General features: G+C 40.4%; 5 protein-coding genes across 6 annotated transcripts; 1 reads left to right on the top strand and 4 right to left on the bottom strand.

Annotated features, from left to right (window-relative positions):
* Positions 1-49: 49 nt before the first annotated feature.
* LOC111594881 lies at positions 50-6,782 on the bottom strand. Its single transcript, XM_023308367.2, has 6 exons — positions 6,648-6,782; positions 6,274-6,586; positions 3,095-5,104; positions 2,832-3,031; positions 2,549-2,686; positions 50-2,492 (listed from the first exon to the last, which is right to left on the bottom strand). The coding sequence occupies exons 1-6, from the start codon at positions 6,657-6,659 to the stop codon at positions 162-164; spliced, it is 5,004 nt and encodes a 1,667-aa protein (XP_023164135.2). The 5' UTR covers positions 6,660-6,782; the 3' UTR covers positions 50-161.
* Positions 5,140-5,961, bottom strand: LOC111594884. The gene has a single exon (XM_023308370.2). It carries the CDS (start codon positions 5,898-5,900, stop codon positions 5,223-5,225), a length of 678 nt encoding a protein of 225 aa, XP_023164138.1. The 5' UTR covers positions 5,901-5,961; the 3' UTR covers positions 5,140-5,222.
* A 77-nt stretch (positions 6,783-6,859) lies between the features above and the next one.
* Positions 6,860-7,348, top strand: LOC111594885 (transmembrane protein 258). The gene is made up of 2 exons (XM_023308371.2): positions 6,860-6,952; positions 7,018-7,348. Exon 2 carries the CDS (start codon positions 7,019-7,021, stop codon positions 7,253-7,255), a length of 237 nt encoding a protein of 78 aa, XP_023164139.1. The 5' UTR covers positions 6,860-6,952; position 7,018; the 3' UTR covers positions 7,256-7,348.
* LOC111594883 (tumor susceptibility gene 101 protein) lies at positions 7,337-9,305 on the bottom strand. The gene is made up of 7 exons (XM_023308369.2): positions 9,136-9,305; positions 8,954-9,038; positions 8,812-8,877; positions 8,476-8,751; positions 8,203-8,420; positions 7,777-8,132; positions 7,337-7,715 (listed from the first exon to the last, which is right to left on the bottom strand). Exons 1-7 carry the CDS (start codon positions 9,178-9,180, stop codon positions 7,529-7,531), a joined length of 1,233 nt encoding a protein of 410 aa, XP_023164137.1. The 5' UTR covers positions 9,181-9,305; the 3' UTR covers positions 7,337-7,528.
* Positions 9,306-9,452: 147 nt separating this feature from the next.
* Positions 9,453-17,542, bottom strand: LOC111594866 (tyrosine-protein phosphatase non-receptor type 61F). 2 transcript variants are annotated; one of them, XM_023308346.2, is made up of 7 exons: positions 17,007-17,542; positions 13,572-13,745; positions 13,230-13,492; positions 12,801-13,167; positions 11,856-12,418; positions 11,661-11,786; positions 9,453-9,598 (listed from the first exon to the last, which is right to left on the bottom strand). In XM_023308346.2, exons 1-7 carry the CDS (start codon positions 17,118-17,120, stop codon positions 9,562-9,564), a joined length of 1,644 nt encoding a protein of 547 aa, XP_023164114.2. In that variant the 5' UTR covers positions 17,121-17,542; the 3' UTR covers positions 9,453-9,561. The 2 variants fall into 2 exon arrangements, with proteins under 2 accessions (XP_023164114.2, XP_023164113.2); XM_023308345.2 differs by lacking the exon at positions 9,453-9,598 and having other exon boundaries at positions 11,062-11,786; positions 17,007-17,165.
* Between the last annotated feature and the right edge of the window lie 104 nt (positions 17,543-17,646).

The raw sequence follows: 17,646 nt of genomic DNA, 5'->3' as shown, positions 1-17,646 counted from the left end.
ATCTAAGCATAATCTATGTTTAATAACCAAAGAATAAATAAAAGTTAAGTGCATTATAACATTAGACGAACTTAAGTCAAGATTTCTTTTATTCGCTGCTGGGTATTTATTATCTTTGATATATACCCATATAATTATTCCATTATTTAAGCTTTCTTAAACTAAGTCCCCCGTTGATAAGATGATCCCCCGCCCATAAGCGAGTGCAGCCGTATGACAGCGCGATAATCGTTGTGCGACAGCTGTCCTCGACGCGAACGATCTAGCACGCGCTGCAGGCGTTCCAAAGTCTCCGGATTTGTCGTTAGCTTGAACAGATCATCAAGATATTTAAGCGATTCACGTGACCAGAACATAGAGGGCTTCGAGGCATCTGTGTTGATGCGGGAATCACCACGTTCCATGCCAGCCAGCAGGCGAACGCATTCAGATTGCAGTGGACGATTGCGTTGCAACTGCAGTTTGCCAGCTGGCGTACGTTGCTGCATATTGTTGCAGGGTAATAAAAGCTTTTGCTGTTGTTGCGACTGTTGTGGGACGGGGCGAGATTTGTCTCGCTGCTGCTTTGGTATGCGTTGCTTGTTGTTATTATTGTGCTGCTCCTCGTGCTGCCAAACGGGCGGCAGAGGACGCAGCTGCCTCTTCTGTTGCCCCAGCGACTTGGCATGTGGCTGTGCGCGTTGCTTAGCTGTGCGAGAATTACTATTTGGCTGCATGGCAGGTGATGATAATTGTGCGCGCTCATCATGTTTCCATAAAGGCGGCGGCGGTGGTTGCTTCTGCTGCTGATCAGACCATTTGGCAGTAAGCAGCGAACGTTTGTTAGGCGAGGAAGTCTTGCTAGGCTCAGCGGTTGCAGCAGGTGGTGGTGAGGCAAGACGTTCTCTTTTCTTATTGATCATTTGCTGGCCCAGCAGAGCAGGCTCTATATTAAGCGTTGACATGCGATTCTTAACATCTAACTTGACATAGCTCTGAAGCAGCGTTTCATAATTAGGATGCGGATAGGCACTGAATATTATGCGCCAATGCTCTTCGATTTCATTGCGCATCGCAGCTGTGGCATTCTCATCGCCCGCATGCTCATTCAACAGACGCTTCAGTATGATCAGTAGCTGATCTAAATGCATGTTGCCATTGCTCAAGCCAGCCTGTCCAAATAATATCATATTGAGCAGGCGACGCTTGCGTTCGGCCAGCTTGTAGCCATTTTTGGTATTCATTTGCTCCAGCTCCTTTATGCGGAAATAATGGGTCTTGGCATTACCCAAATCTCCAGCTAAACTGGTGATGCCATCACGTATAAAACGTATGAGCACATCGATACGCTTTGGTGGTTTTTGGCTTTGAAATTCGTTGCTCTTGCGCTTCACATCCTGGTTGCGACGCAACAACATGAGCTGAAGAGCCTCCTGGTTCTTCTTCATACCATATATAACCAGTACATAGCCGTATTCCTTGAAGTCCATGCGGACATTGACATTACATTGCTTGGCCGAAGCAGTCAAAAACTCCCGACCCTCTGGACTGAATAGATATTCGGTTTGGTCGCGCGCCATGAGAATCTTCGCTTCTGATGGTACATCTGGCAAACTTTCCGGCAGCGGCGTTGTTGTTGCTGGAGGCGCCTTGTTATTCACGCACATCGAAATACCCTGACTTTTCGTGCCGATGGTCATGTCATTGTCTTCATCTTGTTCATTAGATGTTGTGCTGAGTGGTATTATGTCGGGCAGATTTTCCATAGGTCTTGTTTTTGCTTGTTCCGGTTCATTCTCCTGCTCATTTGGCCTAGTCGTCGAGCTAGGCAGCTCAAAATGTTCCGAAAAGCTGTAGTTCGAATCCGAGTCCAAGTCATGTGGTGTGACAGTAGATTTGCTGGCTGTCAGACTACTGTTGCTGATGGATTTGTTCGGTGTTGGAGACTTGTTGTCAAAATTGCTGCTAATCTCCTCCTGCTGTATTTGTACAGGAGCAGGTTCTGGTTCCGCTACTTTTAGAACTTCTGCATCTACTACCGAAGCAGAGTCGGGCTTATCCTCTACTGGCAGCTCCTCTACTATCGTAGAGGAAGTTGTAGCTGATGTAATGCGACGGGCTGCTCTGGCCTGCGGATTGGGCACATAATCATTTGTATAGACTTTTAACTGCTGAACTGAGGCATTCTTCTTGCGTTTCTCTGCCGGCTTAGCCAAACCAACTGCTATGAGAAAACGTGCGTAGCAGCTATTTTTTGAAAACTCTGAAGTCCAATTAAAGTGGAAATGCAAATCGATGGCAAAGGAGGACCGCAAATCAGTCAAATAGCTGATGGGTTCGCTGCGATCCTTGCAAACCTTCTGATGTGATATAATACGGCTGGTATGGTTCATATTCCGAAATTCGCCAAAGCGGTGACGACACTCCTCAAAGAGATGACCACGTAAGGAGCAATAGCTGCAGTGCTTTGGGCGATATTGCACTTTGCTATTTAGGACTGCATTGCTGCGAGTCTAAGGATAAACAGAGGTTATTGTTTTTGCATTTGAATTACATTACTTTAGCTTACTGTGGAGTGGTAACGACGCCACAGGTCGGGACACTTGTCGCTGCTATGGCCACGCACCTTGCACAGCTGACAGATCATCCGGCTATGAAACGAACATTTGTTGCACGTCTGCACATAGATAGACTGCTTGGAGCCACACTGTAAGAGATAAGATATATAAGTATAATGAACATAGAACAATGAAAATATAAAAATACGGAATACATAGCTATATCATATCAACTTTTGCTACTATTTAAGCTTCCGTTGCTATTCGTATATTTCATTCAAATGCGCGACTTACACCCAGACAAATGGCATTTGGACAGCGGGGTTCTGCATGCCCCGTCATGCCGCACATATAACAAATGACGGGCTTTCGTGGACGTGGACATTTGGAGCGTATATGTCCCATTTCAAAGCAATTACTGCACTTCAGATTTGAACGTTTGCGGGCAGGCGGAAAGCGATCTGCGTGGTTAATGCGCCACTCGCTGCGTTGGCCTAAAAAGTTACAAAGAATATTTTAAAATTAGCATCCTTCACTTAATAAAGTGAAACACCTACCCGACATGCCCTTCAGTATCTTTTGTAGATTAAAATTCTCTCCATGCCAACTATCATTATAAAAACGACACATTTCTTCATTCCAGCCAATCAAATCCTTCACACGTAGCTGCTCTTCCAGCTCCGGCAAATTGGGCTCCACTTGAACTTCAGCCAATACTTTTTTCATTTTCCGCTGTATTTCCATATTATTTACTTCAGCTGCAGCTTCATTCTCTTCAGTATTCTCCGCTTCTGTTTCCGGTTCAGAGTCCGGGTCCGGGTCCGTGTTAGTAGTGCTTACCTCCTGCATCTGCTTGGTATTCTCGGTATTCAGATTGGGTTTTGCAGGGCTTTGATCATCATCAATCATACAGACATCAATTATCGCATCACTCATGTCAGCTTCATATTCTGCGTTTGCATCAGAGCCAACGTTGTCCATTGGCTCGCCGTTCTGCGGAAGATGTTGATCGGCTTTTGCGCGGCTTTCATCATCATCAATCGTACAGACTTCGATTATCGCATTACTCATCTCAGCTTCATCTTCTGTGTTTGCATCAGAGCCAACGCTGTCCATTGGCTCGCCGTTCTGTGGAAGATGTTGCTCAGGTGTAGCCTGTTTCTTGCCCTGCTCCTGTTGGAGCAATCGTTCAGCGATTTGACGCGCTGTGGGCAGCGTCTCTTCAGCACCTGACTCTGAGCTGGCGTCATCAACGGATGTCTTCTTATGCTGCCCTGCTGGAGCTACACTTTCTGAGTTGCGCATTTGACTTATGCGACGTATTTTGCGCTTGCAACGCTCCACAGCCATACCACGTGCTATGCCTGGCACACCTGTTGCTTGCACACCTGCATCATCGCTCTCTGTGTCACCCTGATCACACTCGTTGTTGGGATCCGATTGGCTTTGGTTGGTGCTTGAAGCGCGTCGCTTGCGTAAACGTTTAGTTTTGTTCACGGTGGGTTCTACGACACGTTCGATGTCTGTCGAATCCGAGTCGGAGTCCACGTTGCGTATAATTGTTGGCACAGACTTCTGTTTTGCTTTGCAGTAGACGCCGCTTTCCGTGAGATCTGATTCGCTCTCATAGACATCCAGAGCACGGAATTGTTGTTCATCCACACGATAGTTTTGTTTGATCTCCTCAAGCCTGGAAGGCGGCACAAACTCATATTCCGAGGAGGTGTCTGCCGGCTGCTCCTTTTCTTGGCTGGCAGGCTCGGCTGCATCTCGTATGGCGTTCTCTGTAAGCACTAGCAAGTCTTCATCTGTAGCTCGGGCACGTTCGGCGAGCAGGCGACTCGTATCCTTTTGTACAATGAAATCATCACTGGATAAAACGGAACTCGAAGGTGAATTGAGCTGCGAAGCCATTGTGACTTGATCTGTGATTTGCTCTCCGGTTAAGCTTACATCCGCTGCATCCATTGCGTTCTCTTCCAAATAGGAAACTGCTGGCGTCTGCGGCTCCTGTTCCTCATCGCTTGAATCCACGTCTATAATGGGTACCGGTGGGAGCGGTACAATCACCACATCGTCTGCATCTGACGATTTCTCACTGTCAACAAGATTGATTAGTTCCATGGGTTGCTCTTTGTTTTGCCTAAGTTTCTTGTTTGCTTGCACACGCTTCGATTTTTGACGCTTCTCTGCAAGACGCTGATGCTGCTCGAGCTTACGATTTGCTTTCGCAAATGGGCCATGCCGCTCATGTTTGCCGGTTGGGAAATTGGATGGTATGGCCACCAGAAGGCGTTGATCAAAACGTTCAGGTTCATCGTCCTCAATTTTTGGGTTTGAGGTTTGCTGTGATTTCGGTGGTTTTTGTACTTGTGGCTGTTTTTTATGCGGCATTTTCGGTTGTTGACGCATTTGTTGTTGTTGCTGCAGCAATTGTTGAACAGGATTGAGAGCTTTTGTTTGTTTAGGCAAAAGAGACGACTTCTTGGCATTATTGAGCTTCTTTGTGGGAACAGCATCTCGCTTATCCTGCTCGGTAGTTGCGCCCGGCTCATCTGTGGTAGGAGCTGTTACAATGGTGAGAGAGTAAGATATATAGTATTAATTTTTATGGGACACATATTTTTATTGCTGAGAACTATTAGAGCCAAAATCATTGAAATACAATTATAAGTTGGGTTTTACTTAATATCCTGGCGGATTGAGTAAGCGTTTGAGGTGCTCATTACGAATATCCCTGTTATCGGGTTGACTTAAGCTGTAGCCGTGACGTTTAAGCTCAGTCAGCTGTCCCTCATCGATATGATAAAGTATAAATGCGTCCATTTGTAGATCTGCTCGATTGGGCCACAACAACACAGCCACTGAAGTGCGAAAAGCGTTTACAGCAAGATGGATCTGCTGATGTGATGAATGCAAATCTTCAAGCATTGTCATGTCTTCTTGCTGATTATGTTGGTCCTGTTGCCCCGAACAACGTTTCTGAATTTGCAATGCATTCTCCAGTTGCTGCACCAGACGCATCAAAACAAATCGCCTATATCGCTCCTCAAAATGTTGCCTCGGCTTATTATAACGGCACGTGTTGCGCCTAATTAATGTCGAGAGTATTATAACCTCCACACACGACATCACAACATGAACGGCCACAGTGAGGACAATGCCAGAAAATAGATACTCTACTGGATTTTGGCCTATCTCATCCAACCAATATAGCAGATCATATCCATAATAAACATAATAATAGTCCATTAATATAATAGTGCACAGCACCTTCAGCATTATTAGAACAATAATATTGTAATTAATGTCACTTATATGATTAAATAGAAAACGTGAAATGGCCCTTATCTGACGGAGCATGACGCTAGCCTGAGAATTCAATACGTAATTTTGATGCTTGTTTTACAAAAATTAATTTCAAATTGCTAAGCAACGTCGATACGAAATTCGGTATCTTCCCCAAAAAACTCGCTCAAATTGCTGATATAATGTACAAGCACATAATTATATATAAATAAATATATATATATATATATATATATACATATACATACACACACATATATATATATATATATATATATATATACATATATATACATATATATATAAATATACATATATATATATATATATATATATATATATATATATGTAAAGCATTTGACAGCGAATTCTTTCATGTTTATATCATAGTATACGCATATGTACATGTAAACAAATTTAAACTCACTTTCTGCTGTGGTTTTTGCCTTTGATTTCCAATTATCATTTGCCGTTGCAGTTTCGGTATTGTTATCAGACCAGTAGCGAGGTTTTGCAGTTGCATTATTGATAATTCGCTTGTTGCTAACAAATCGCTGTTGTTGCTTTTGCTGTTGTTCTATTTGCTGTTGTGGTGGTGGCATACTCTGTGCGTCCATATCCACATCCACATGCACATCCAGTGTGTGCTGTTGTTGTTCGCTGGTTGTATCATTGTAGTGTATGGAGGCGTAAAGAATTGATTCCAGCTCATTCAATTGCTCGCTGTCCATTTCTTCAAGCTGCAAACAAAGAAAACAATTTGCTTACACAGTATACTTATTATAGCATGCATATACTTACATCGCTCATCATGCCAGTGCTTGTAGTAGTTTCCTACTGCTATGTTTATTTTGAACATTAAAAAGCAAATCTTATTTTAATCCTTTTTATAATTTTACACAAAACCACGTTTTGACTAGAGATGAATGAATTGTTGTTCTTGTTACGATATATCGGCAATATTATCAATCATATCGATATAACACGATTGTGGGGCAACTTACGTACCCGATAAGCAAAACAGCAACCCTAACTGTTTGCAAGCCGGGCCACGTACAAGTGCAGGAAATTAACAAAAACTCAAAAAAAAAAAAAACAAATTAAATGTAAGCTAAACAAACTAATTGTTCCGTTATAACAAATGAAATAACGTTTTTACTTGCTTTAACAGAATGGAGCAAATGCAGCGCTACGTTTCACCTGTCAATCCAGCGGTCTTTCCACACCTAGCCACAGTTTTACTCATAATTGGAACATTCTTCACTGCTTGGTTTTTCGTATTTGTTGTCTCGCGGAAGAGCTCAAAGGAAAGCACATTAATTAAGGAGCTTCTGATTAGTCTGTGCGCTTCGATTTTCCTAGGATTTGGAATTTTGTTCCTCTTGTTAACCGTTGGTATTTACGTATGAGAGGCTAGACAAGAGCAAGCATTCCGTTTTTAAGATATATATATATATTAATGTGCATGATTGAATAAAATGGTATGAGGATGTGTGAACGTACGTTGGGTTTTATTCATATACATATATAATTTCAAAGATTCAATTTTAACTTAAAGCAATACCGAATATATTATAATAACATATCAAATTGTGTGCGGCTTGAATAATTAGTTGCACTTGAAAAACTGCAAATGAAATAATAACTGCAACAGACTGGCCTACGCATTCCATTTCATCCGATTAGCCAGCCAATCCAGCTTTTTGTCTACACTTTTGCATTGTGGCCCGCAAAATGAATTGCTTGCGAGAAAGTTGGCGCACATGCTTCAGAAACGTCTCCAGATCGATGACACCACCACGCAGACCTTCTCCCAAATAATAAATGGCATCCTCTGTGGCAGCTTCATCAGCGTAGGCATTAAGTAATCTATAAAATAAAATAATCGTTTACCCAATGGAAAAAGTTAAATATAGTTTCAATTACTTACTGTCTATATAAAGGCGCAGTTGTGGTTACTGCCTCATCTGGATCAATGGCTTCCGCATTCTCAAGGTTCTCTAGACTTTTCTTTAATTCCTCCTCCTTGTCTCGCAGTACAGTTATGTTCTTTTGCAGATCAATTTCCTCGCGTTCCAGTCGAGCAACGATGGCATCTATTTTGACACTACCTTCTACTAACTCTTGTTTGGTGCGATTCAATGTTTCGATTTCAGCTTGATACTGATTCACCTTCTCCTGTATACGACGTTTTAACTTGTCCTCAACGGCGCTAATAAGTGATGCTTTGATATGCTCTTCCGTTATGGTGCCTGTTGAGCTAGGAGTGGTAACTCCAGCTGGATTCTATGCCGAGAATATTAATACATTTATCTATCTATGAATGAATTGCTTTGTAGTATATCATAGGTCTTACATATCCAACACCGCCAGGATATCCGCCAGGCTGGGGATAATTCATGTATGGCGGATAGCCAGCAGAGCTGCCTGACTGGCCACCAGTCGGTGGATAAGGCATAAAGTTACCGCCCCCAGTAGGATAAGGCGGGAAATTGCCACCACTAGCACCAGTTGCGTTTGGATAAGGTAGAAACTGATTGGACGCACTAGGGCCTCCTGGCTGAGGCATGTAAGCTGCGAATGATAAGCTTAAAAATTAAAAATCAAAGATAGTTTCCTTTACACTTACAATTCGCTGGATATGGCACAGCGACTTGTTCTTTAGGCTTGGAATAAACGGGCGGATGATCACCGAATGTCACAATCATAACTTGTATTAGCGATAGCAGATCCGAGTAATGTGGCTGCCAGTCGTGCAAATACGGCAAATACACCTTGCCATTGTGATCCACATACATGGATACCTTGATCTGCATTGTTGGCGTTGGCTTCACAAAGCACATTGGAGCATTTTGCGGATGGGTGTCCATCAGCCATATACATATCGGAATGTAGTATGTGTTGTCTGTGAAGTCAAGTGTTTTCAGTACAAAAGCTTGTCTAATAGACTAAAACCAATACTTACTTTTGTAGACTACCGGTATTGTGCCTTGCAACGCAAGCAAATCTTTTACACTGCCATCGTTGAAAACTAAGGGACAATAAAAAATTGTTTATTTGTTTGTGTTTGTAAGTCTTATTCAGCAGAAAATTTTGCTTAATCTCACCAAATTTTTCTAGATTGTATGTCAAGCTGCGGTATGAGGTAACGACATCCACAACATCTTTCCTAGTGGCCGCAACATTTTTATACTGTTAACGAGATTCAATTAATCAAATATTTTATTACTGCGTGTTGGACAGTAGAGGATGGATAAGGCACACAGACAAAAATTATGACTCATCGTACCTTGGATAGATATTTAGTTAGTTGTGCCTCTTCTATTGCAGGCATTCTACTTCGTAGTTATTAAATCGAATTTAGAATCAGCACCTGCTACTTTAACAATTATTTTAAAATAAATTTCTTTACAGTCGCTAAACGAAAACAAAGTCGTCAATTGAGTATTTTTAGAGTTCAGATAGAATCGAGTACATGCCTATTCTTATCGCACATATTCGATAACATTTAAAGGCATCGATATTCATTGCGTTACGTGATAGTTTGCAAAACGTTATATTTTAGATTTTAAACAAATTTAAGAAACGATGTTTTTAAAATGCTTGTTTATTGTTTTGTTTCTCTTCTAATTAATTGCTACAGATATGGGAAATGATATGTTCATCGCGTTTCTTGCTGTAGATGCCTCTCACTGACAAATAGTTCGCAGGCAGTTTACTTTGTCTTATTCATATTGTGGCGTTTGGGGCGTCTGTAAACAAATAAGAGCATTTAAATCATAATTTTTTAATAATAGTAAAAAAGAAAACGTCACCTCATTGGCTTGGCTTTGTATCTTAAATGTAACTTTATTTGAATACTTTCGTTTTTTTGTCTCTTTACTCATTAGGCATATATATATATATATATATATATATATATATATATATATATATATATATATATATATATATATATATATATATATATATATATTACGTGTGTTTTGTTGGATTTGTGTCAGTGTACTTAGCCAATGTTCAGTTAACTAGGCATTACTATAGGTATTGTTCATTTGTTACTTTTGTTTTTAAATATATATATATATTTTATATAAATATGTATTTTTTCAATAGGTTTATATATGTATGTATATTATAAAAATCATCATCGTCGTCGTCGCCGTCGCCGTCGTTCTAAGCGCACTCGCTTTCTCATTGTGGGTGGTTGGTTAGATTTTAGTTGTTAAATTTGTGAATTACACATATAAAAATAATTCATTTTGTTTTACTTGTGTTACTCCTTCTCTGACGCTCTTACGCTACACGTAATTTATGTGTATTTTAATAATATACAATTATGTTCTTGTATATGCTGGAAAATGTGAAGGAGGGAGGAGGTCAGAGATAGTATCTTACTACTAAAAACCATTAAATAGTTTAACTCATTCTTTTGTTTTGTTTTTATCATCTTATATGTTTTAAGTTCACATTAATTTTAATGCTATTGTTAGAATACAAAATGGTTTCCCTCGAATCATATATTATTTTATATATAGATTTTCCATTATTTTATATATGTATAATATATATATATAAATTTTATGTTATTTTTTGTGCTACATATTTGCATTATTTTTATTGCTTTAATCGGCGTTTGCATTTTCCAATTTAAATTTAATTTGCTCATTTCATTTTTATATTCCTCCTTTTTTTGGTAAAGTAAATTTAAAAATAGCGCGCAAATTAGCTGTCCAATTATTTTAATTTTCTTCATAATTTCAATTAATTTTCCATTCAATTGTTTGGTTTTTCTTTTGGCACATTAATGCATTCATTGCCGTTAGATTAGTAAAACAAGCGTGTTTCATCATAATTCTTCATAAATAACAACACATCGCATACAGATACACATACATATACATATATGCATAGATATAAATGTATATATATGCATGCACAGTCTGATATTTGAAAATGTTTACGAAACGTAAGTGTTTAACAACAAGTGAAGCGTGGGCGTGGGCGTGGTCGTTCGTGCACAATATACATATAAAATATTTTAGATAGCAACGTTTCTTTCTCTTCTTCTTCTTTATCTTCTTGTTTTATTTTGTATCAAATAAGTGAAAAAATTGTACATAGGTTAGCGAGCGCAAAATAAAAATGCATTTGCACGAATATTTCAAGTCGATATATAGATATATATGTATATATGATTTTTTTAAGGTTTGTTCTGTTCCTTTTTTGTTTATGTGTATTTCATTCATTATTATAGTTTTTCATCTTTTTTTCTTTGTTAAGTGTATCGAGAAAAAATTTGTTCTAAAATGTCAGTCTATTGCGCAAGAATCTAACTTTTGTGCTTTCCTAAGTTTTAAATGTTGCTGTAGTTTTGTTTTTGTCTTGTTTTTTCATTTGTTTTGTTTTTTTTTTATATATAAAAAAATTCCCTAATATGCATTGTCATTATCGTTTTAATTAATGCGACTATTTTCGCATTGTTCGCTGTCCAACTCGTGATTGTGTGGGTGTGTCTCTGTCTGTCACCGTCTGTGTGTGTGTGTGTGCAAGAATTTGTGTCGCGCTGACATTTGATGTTAGCTCGATAAGACCTACATACATACATATACATACACATACATAGATACATATGCCCAGAACTGGGAATCACTGTCACGCTACTATGCCACTACATTCTGATTCAATTGCTACAACTACTACAGGCTACTACTTTCGTTTGTGGCTACGGCAAGGACTTAACCTAGCTTTGTGTACGCGTAGGCGGCAATAACGCCCACAACAACACCAGCGGCAATATATGTGAGTAATGACCTTCGTTTTTTCGCCGCCTGCTGATTGTCCTCGTTCTCACGTTGTTTGCGCTTAATTTCGTTGACTTTCTGTTCCAGATTTGATTGGTATTCATTACGTTTTCGCCGCTTCAGCTCGTCCCCGGTACTAAAAAGATTTTAATAAGAATTATAATTTTATTTAACAATATCAATATATATATATATATATATATACCTCGTTGTCAAATCAATGCCGTTGACCTTATGCTGATCCATTGCCGTTGGCTTTTCGCTGTTGGCATTCACATCATCTTCATGTGGCTGTAGGATTGTGACATCACCATTGGCTGGCTCCAATTTGTGTTCATTAATATTCTCATATTCTTCATCCTCATCATCCTCGTTCTCATCATAGGCTTCGTCGTCGTCCTCACTATCCGATTCCAGTTCACTATGCTTTGGCAACTTGGGCAGTGGCGGCAGAGGACGATTGTTAAGCAAACTATCTGCCACTTCGGCATTTATGATCTCAGGCTGACTGCTTATGATATTGTTGAGAGCATCCTTGCTGTTTAGCGTCTGCTTATCGGTGGTAATGATGCCATTGTCCTCTCCTATGAGCACATTTTCGCCATTGGCCTGCGCTGCACGCATGTCCAGTGAGAGTACTCCACCTGTATTGGGCGCCAGAGGCAAGTTAAGCGAATGAGAACGTGGAGGCAATGGAGGCGGTTGCTCATCCTGCACGTGGGGATCCGTCTCATTGCTAATGATTGGCTCCTCAGCACCAAGAAAACTCTGTAAATATAAAGACGGAAAATTAGGGAAAGCTTTCTCTAATGAACTAAGCAACTTCGTCCAAGCTTCACTCAAAAACTTAAAAAGTTCAAAAAAGCGTTTAGCAAAGCTAAAAAAATTACAAATTATCAACATATTTGATATAAAGCATATGGTTTTATAAAACAAATGTTTGATTTTGTTTTAAACATTTACCTACATTTCATCAATTATTAATTCATAACATTTTAGTTTTGCAACACAATTTCTATACAATATAGTCATTAACACATCAAAGGTCTGTTTAAATTGTGATGGTCGATGTGGCTTGCTCTTATGAACTCTTTGTCTAATTGAAATTGAAATTCAGGCGTAATTTCTTATTGGTGCTTAATATACGTACAGGATCGTTGAGTTTTTTTATGCCCTCGATTATTGCCTGATATGAAAAGTCCAACTGATCGGCCGTTTGTATTAGTCCCAGTCGGTAGGTGCGCAACTCGCACAGTACTTCCGACACATTGCACTCGCCATACTTGTCCACCAGTACCAGACAGCAATCGACCAAGCAAAATGTGCCAGATCGTCCGATACCGGCACTACAATGGACCACAGCTGGACCGACATCCGCCTTGAGTGCACCTGAGTCGCGCACCTGCTGTAAGAACTTTAGAAATGCATCCGGTGAACTAGGTATACCAAAGTCCGGCCAGGTTGTATAATGGAATTGCATAACTTCACGGCTCTTCTTCGTTTCGAGATCAGTTAACCTAAGATAAGAGATATGTTAATAAATGTTGTTACAGTTGGCTTCTTGGTAAGGTTATCTCACTTGAACCACCGCCGCACAAAGTTCTGATAGTTCTCGCAGCGAATAAGTTCCACAGATAGATTGACATCCTTTAGATTAAGCGCATTGTTGGCTCCCAGCTGATCTGGCCAATAGGGATGGCATTTAATCTGCTTCTTCTCCTTTAGCTTGTTAAGCATTAGAATCCCGCGTGATTTTTGCTCCCAGACCATAAGCCAAAAGTGACCCACCGTATCCTGCAGCGGACCCTGTGTCAGTATATATTGACGATCAGCACGATCCAGCTGTAGATTATATATACAACAAGGAAGGGACAGACATTAGTTTGATTTCGGATAGTTCATTGGTATGTCTCACACTTACCTTCACCAGGTTGGCATTGATGTAATCAACGCTACCGCGTTTCAGCACAATGCGCGAATGATCATAGGGATTGACATCTCTATATCGGTTCAGTCCTCGATTCTGTGAACGCTCCGATTCCAGCGTGGTATACTCTTGCGATTTGGCCACGCGTTCGCATATTTCACATATTTCCTGTAAGCAGACATAAAATGAATACAATCAATTATGACATTGTGGATTTTCGCAGTGTGATTCATGATTATGCGGAGAGTAAAATGCACATAGATAGTGTTTTTGTTTCTTTTTTTTTTTTGGGGGTTGCCCATACATAGCGTGTTCGCCAGCCGTTATTCTCTAACAAGTTCTGTTATCTTAGCCTAACGACTGATTGGCTTGCCTGTCTCGATTTTCTTTGCCAGGTCGAGAAAGCTGCCATGACTAATTGCTTGGCCAACGGTATCATCTTGATAACTGTTATTTGTTATCAATTGGCGCAGCTATAAGCCCACTCTTCATATCATACCCACCCCTAACAACAAGTTCAATGCCACTGATCCACTCTAGTTTAGCTCAAAGCCAATTGCTGCCCACTTGGCTAAGTAGTGCAATTTGCATTCAGTCTGTATGATGAGTAAATCTGGGAGTGAGTGAGAGGGGAGGCAGATGAGTTATGACTAACGAGGCATGCGGCATTAATGCAGTTACTTTTTTATTGCCGATGTTCCAGTTTTTCTTTTTGTAGCATTGTATGCGACGCAGTTTTTTGTATTTTTTGATTGCAGTGCGAAAAAATAAAATCAGTTGCTAATTGTCAGTTCGTCATTAAGTAGGTGAATCAGTTATATTAAGTCGTCAAGCCACTCCTCGATAATCAGCACAAATTGAGGCTGACGACTGCGGCGAGTGTTATGAAATTTAATTGAAAAGAACATTGTCCGATAACGCCTTGAGTGCGAAAGAGAGGCACGAGAGGGCCGAGACAGACACTGACAGAGGAGAGCGAGAGAAGAGATAAGCGGCACAGGAACAATACAATATATGCGTATAAGCCAAAAATATCTGCGATAAGCATCAATACTCTTATCAGTAGTGTAACTGTTACCAGCGCACTCCTTGCTTATCAGCAACTGTTTATCCGAAAAGAAAAAAACCCAGATTCAATTTATATACCCAATTTAGCAACCATATATGCATTTCTGTGTGTGTGTGGTATAATAGGTATGAATACCAATCACCAGCCAGGTCTATTTAAACTACGTTTCAGAAGATTTTTACATTTAATATTAGCATTGTTCGTTTCCTCTTACTACAATTCATGAGAATCGCAAAGAAAGGATGTACAATTTGTTTTTCCAATATATCTGTTGAATTGCATTCGCAGCTCAACAAATATGGTTTCTTTCCATTGAATACCGGCTACATATACGGCTTCTAAATGAATCTTGGAGAACTGCGTTCACTTTTCGCTTAAAAATCGACAAAGCTTTACAGCTAATATACACCTTCTGTAGCCACATGTTTTACGGGGTATGGGAATTGCATGCTGCATGAATTTCATTGCAACAAATAACGTACAACATAGAATGTGGGCAACGAGCTCGTCACAGTCTGTGCGATTGTTGTTGGTGTTACTTTCATAATGAGCCGAAGCAAAGGTGATAAAAGAAAGGCAAAAACCAAATACAAACATAAGAAAGCAGCACAATACGGTAAATAATTGTGGCTTAAAGTGCCCATAAAGCATAACAAACAATTTAAAAACATTTTCTGCTACTATTATTATTATACATATATTTTTGATGTTTCTGTAGGAGGTGGCGGAGAAGGAGGAGGACCATAATTAAATGGAAATGTTCGTTTGTACAAAGGAAATGCTTTCAAGCGAAAAACAATTTGGATATTTCATCAAGCTTGGCAGTCGCTGCCGTCGAGTTAGTGGGAAAGTTAGATTATCCTCACAGCGCACAAAGGACCCATACATACACACATACAACACACACATTCGCACAAAGGATGAGCTGGCACAGAACAAATTGAGTTCATTACACAAAAATTTATACACACGCACACACAGATACGCAGCAGGCAATGTCATCCTAACTGCGAAGTTAAATTCCGTGAAATCCAAATTCAAGTGAGTGCCACAGAAGAAGAAGCGGGCTGAAGCAACAGCTGAAGACACAATTCGCCGGAACTGGCCATAAAGCAGAAACTCCAGCTCTGGCAGACGAAGCAGCAGCAGCAGCACTGGAACCCGAAGAGAAACCCAGGCCCAGACACCGAGACTTCTGCCCATTCTATATGTATTTGCGTGTGTGTGTGAGGGGAAAAAGAAAGAGAGAGAGACTTCTACAACAACTTGCATTGGCAAGTCCTGTGCATTGCCAATCTTATTTACACTGACGGATTTTCCATCAATCTGTTCTCCTGCTTTACAACACTATGAATGGGTGGTAAGTGTTGTTTAATGCATTTGCAGATATGTAAGCAAAAGTTACAAATATCTGTGGGCCGCAATCAAAACAATTGAAATTCAAAACATACATATACATACACAAATACGTATGTATTTCCAAGAATTGTGTACAAATACCGACAACAAATTCGCAGAACTCCAAACGCTCGCGACGCGTACGTCGATTTTATTTTTCTTTATTTTTTGTTTTTATCAATAATAGTAATAACGAAACAATTTTTGGCAATCCTAATCGTAACAGTCCGCTTCACTGCATGCCCATTCAAAATTCGAGTGCAGAAAATGACCAAGGTAATCAGAATTGAAGCGAATTTCAGGGAAGGAAAAGAAGAAGCAGCGCAGCAGCAACAGCAACAGCATCCAAGAGCAACAAGCGAGAGCGCATGCAAAGTGCAGCAGGTGAGCGCTAGCATTGCTTTGCATGCATGTGTGCGTGAGTGAGCGACTCAATGTCTGTGCATGTGTGTGTGTGTGTTTGAGAGAATGTGCCTGTGAAATTTTCGGCCAAACGTTGCGCGAGCGCCACAAACTAAAGCCAAAGACCGGAGTTGGGCTGCTGCTGCGGCTGCTGACCAACGCCGACACCAAAAGCTACAAATACAGGCGCACGTTCACATGACAGCGATGGCAACAACAATATAAATAATAGCGCAGTGGGTCTGACCGTGAGCGGCGTGTCTACACAGACACTACACAAATACACACGCATACATGTGTAGTTGTTTTTTTTTGCCGTGTATGTGCGTGTGTATTGGTGGTGGTGTTGGAGGCATCGGCATCTGCAGAAGCCTTTTGCGCACTCATCACATTTTCGTGGAAATCGAATGAAAAAAGGAATAAAATAGTATGTGTGCGCCCGAGTGTGTATGCATGTGTGTGTAAGGTACATGCATGTGCGCGTGTTTGCTCGTGCTCTGCTTCTTGCCTGTATGTAGCTGTTCCTCTTTAGGTGTACAATGATATGGTGGTACACTTACCTTGTAGTATCGATTCCAACCCGATCCATTTTTTTTGTCATTATATTCCTGTTCGATTTTGAGCCTGGCGGGCGTATTATCCTTTGTCGGCGTTGCTGCCCGTTTCTCACTCATGGTACACTTAATTATGTTTGTGTGTTGGTTGTTATTTTAGAATTTGGATTTATTTGTAATGTCTGCTACTGCTGCTTTGCTTTTCTTTTCCTTACGTTTTGCGTTTTGTTTTCGACACACCGACACACCAACAGACAGAAACGACTCTGAAACAACCGAGCAAATAGTGCGTAAGAAAATTTGACTACTGCGGCGACGGTCTGACGGTTGGTTGGTTGTTCGTCTGTTGCTAACACGCTATAGCGCGAATGCTGGTGGCGATTGTATATAAATAACTAACTATAAACGGTCAGCACTTGCCACATTATTCAATGTATATTGCGTTAAAACACCAAATGCGTGCGTTTAGTCTTGATTAGTAATGTTTTTCTCCTTCTCGCCTTTTTTCTTTCCGCAAAATTAGCAGTAATTGATGTTTCGATGAGAACAAAACCTATCGCACTATCGATTGGCAAAATATTGTTCAGTGACACGGTCACACTGATGAAGAAGTGAAGCAAGTTGGCATGCCCAATTTGCAAACAGC

The sequence above is a fragment of the Drosophila hydei genome, unplaced genomic scaffold, assembly GCF_003285905.1.
Source record: "Drosophila hydei strain 15085-1641.00,03,60 unplaced genomic scaffold, DhydRS2 tig00008135-arrow-pilon, whole genome shotgun sequence".
NCBI classification, from domain to species: Eukaryota; Metazoa; Arthropoda; class Insecta; order Diptera; family Drosophilidae; genus Drosophila; species Drosophila hydei.
The sequence above is the reverse complement of the archived record's forward strand: the minus strand, read 5'-3'. Positions and strand labels throughout refer to the sequence as shown.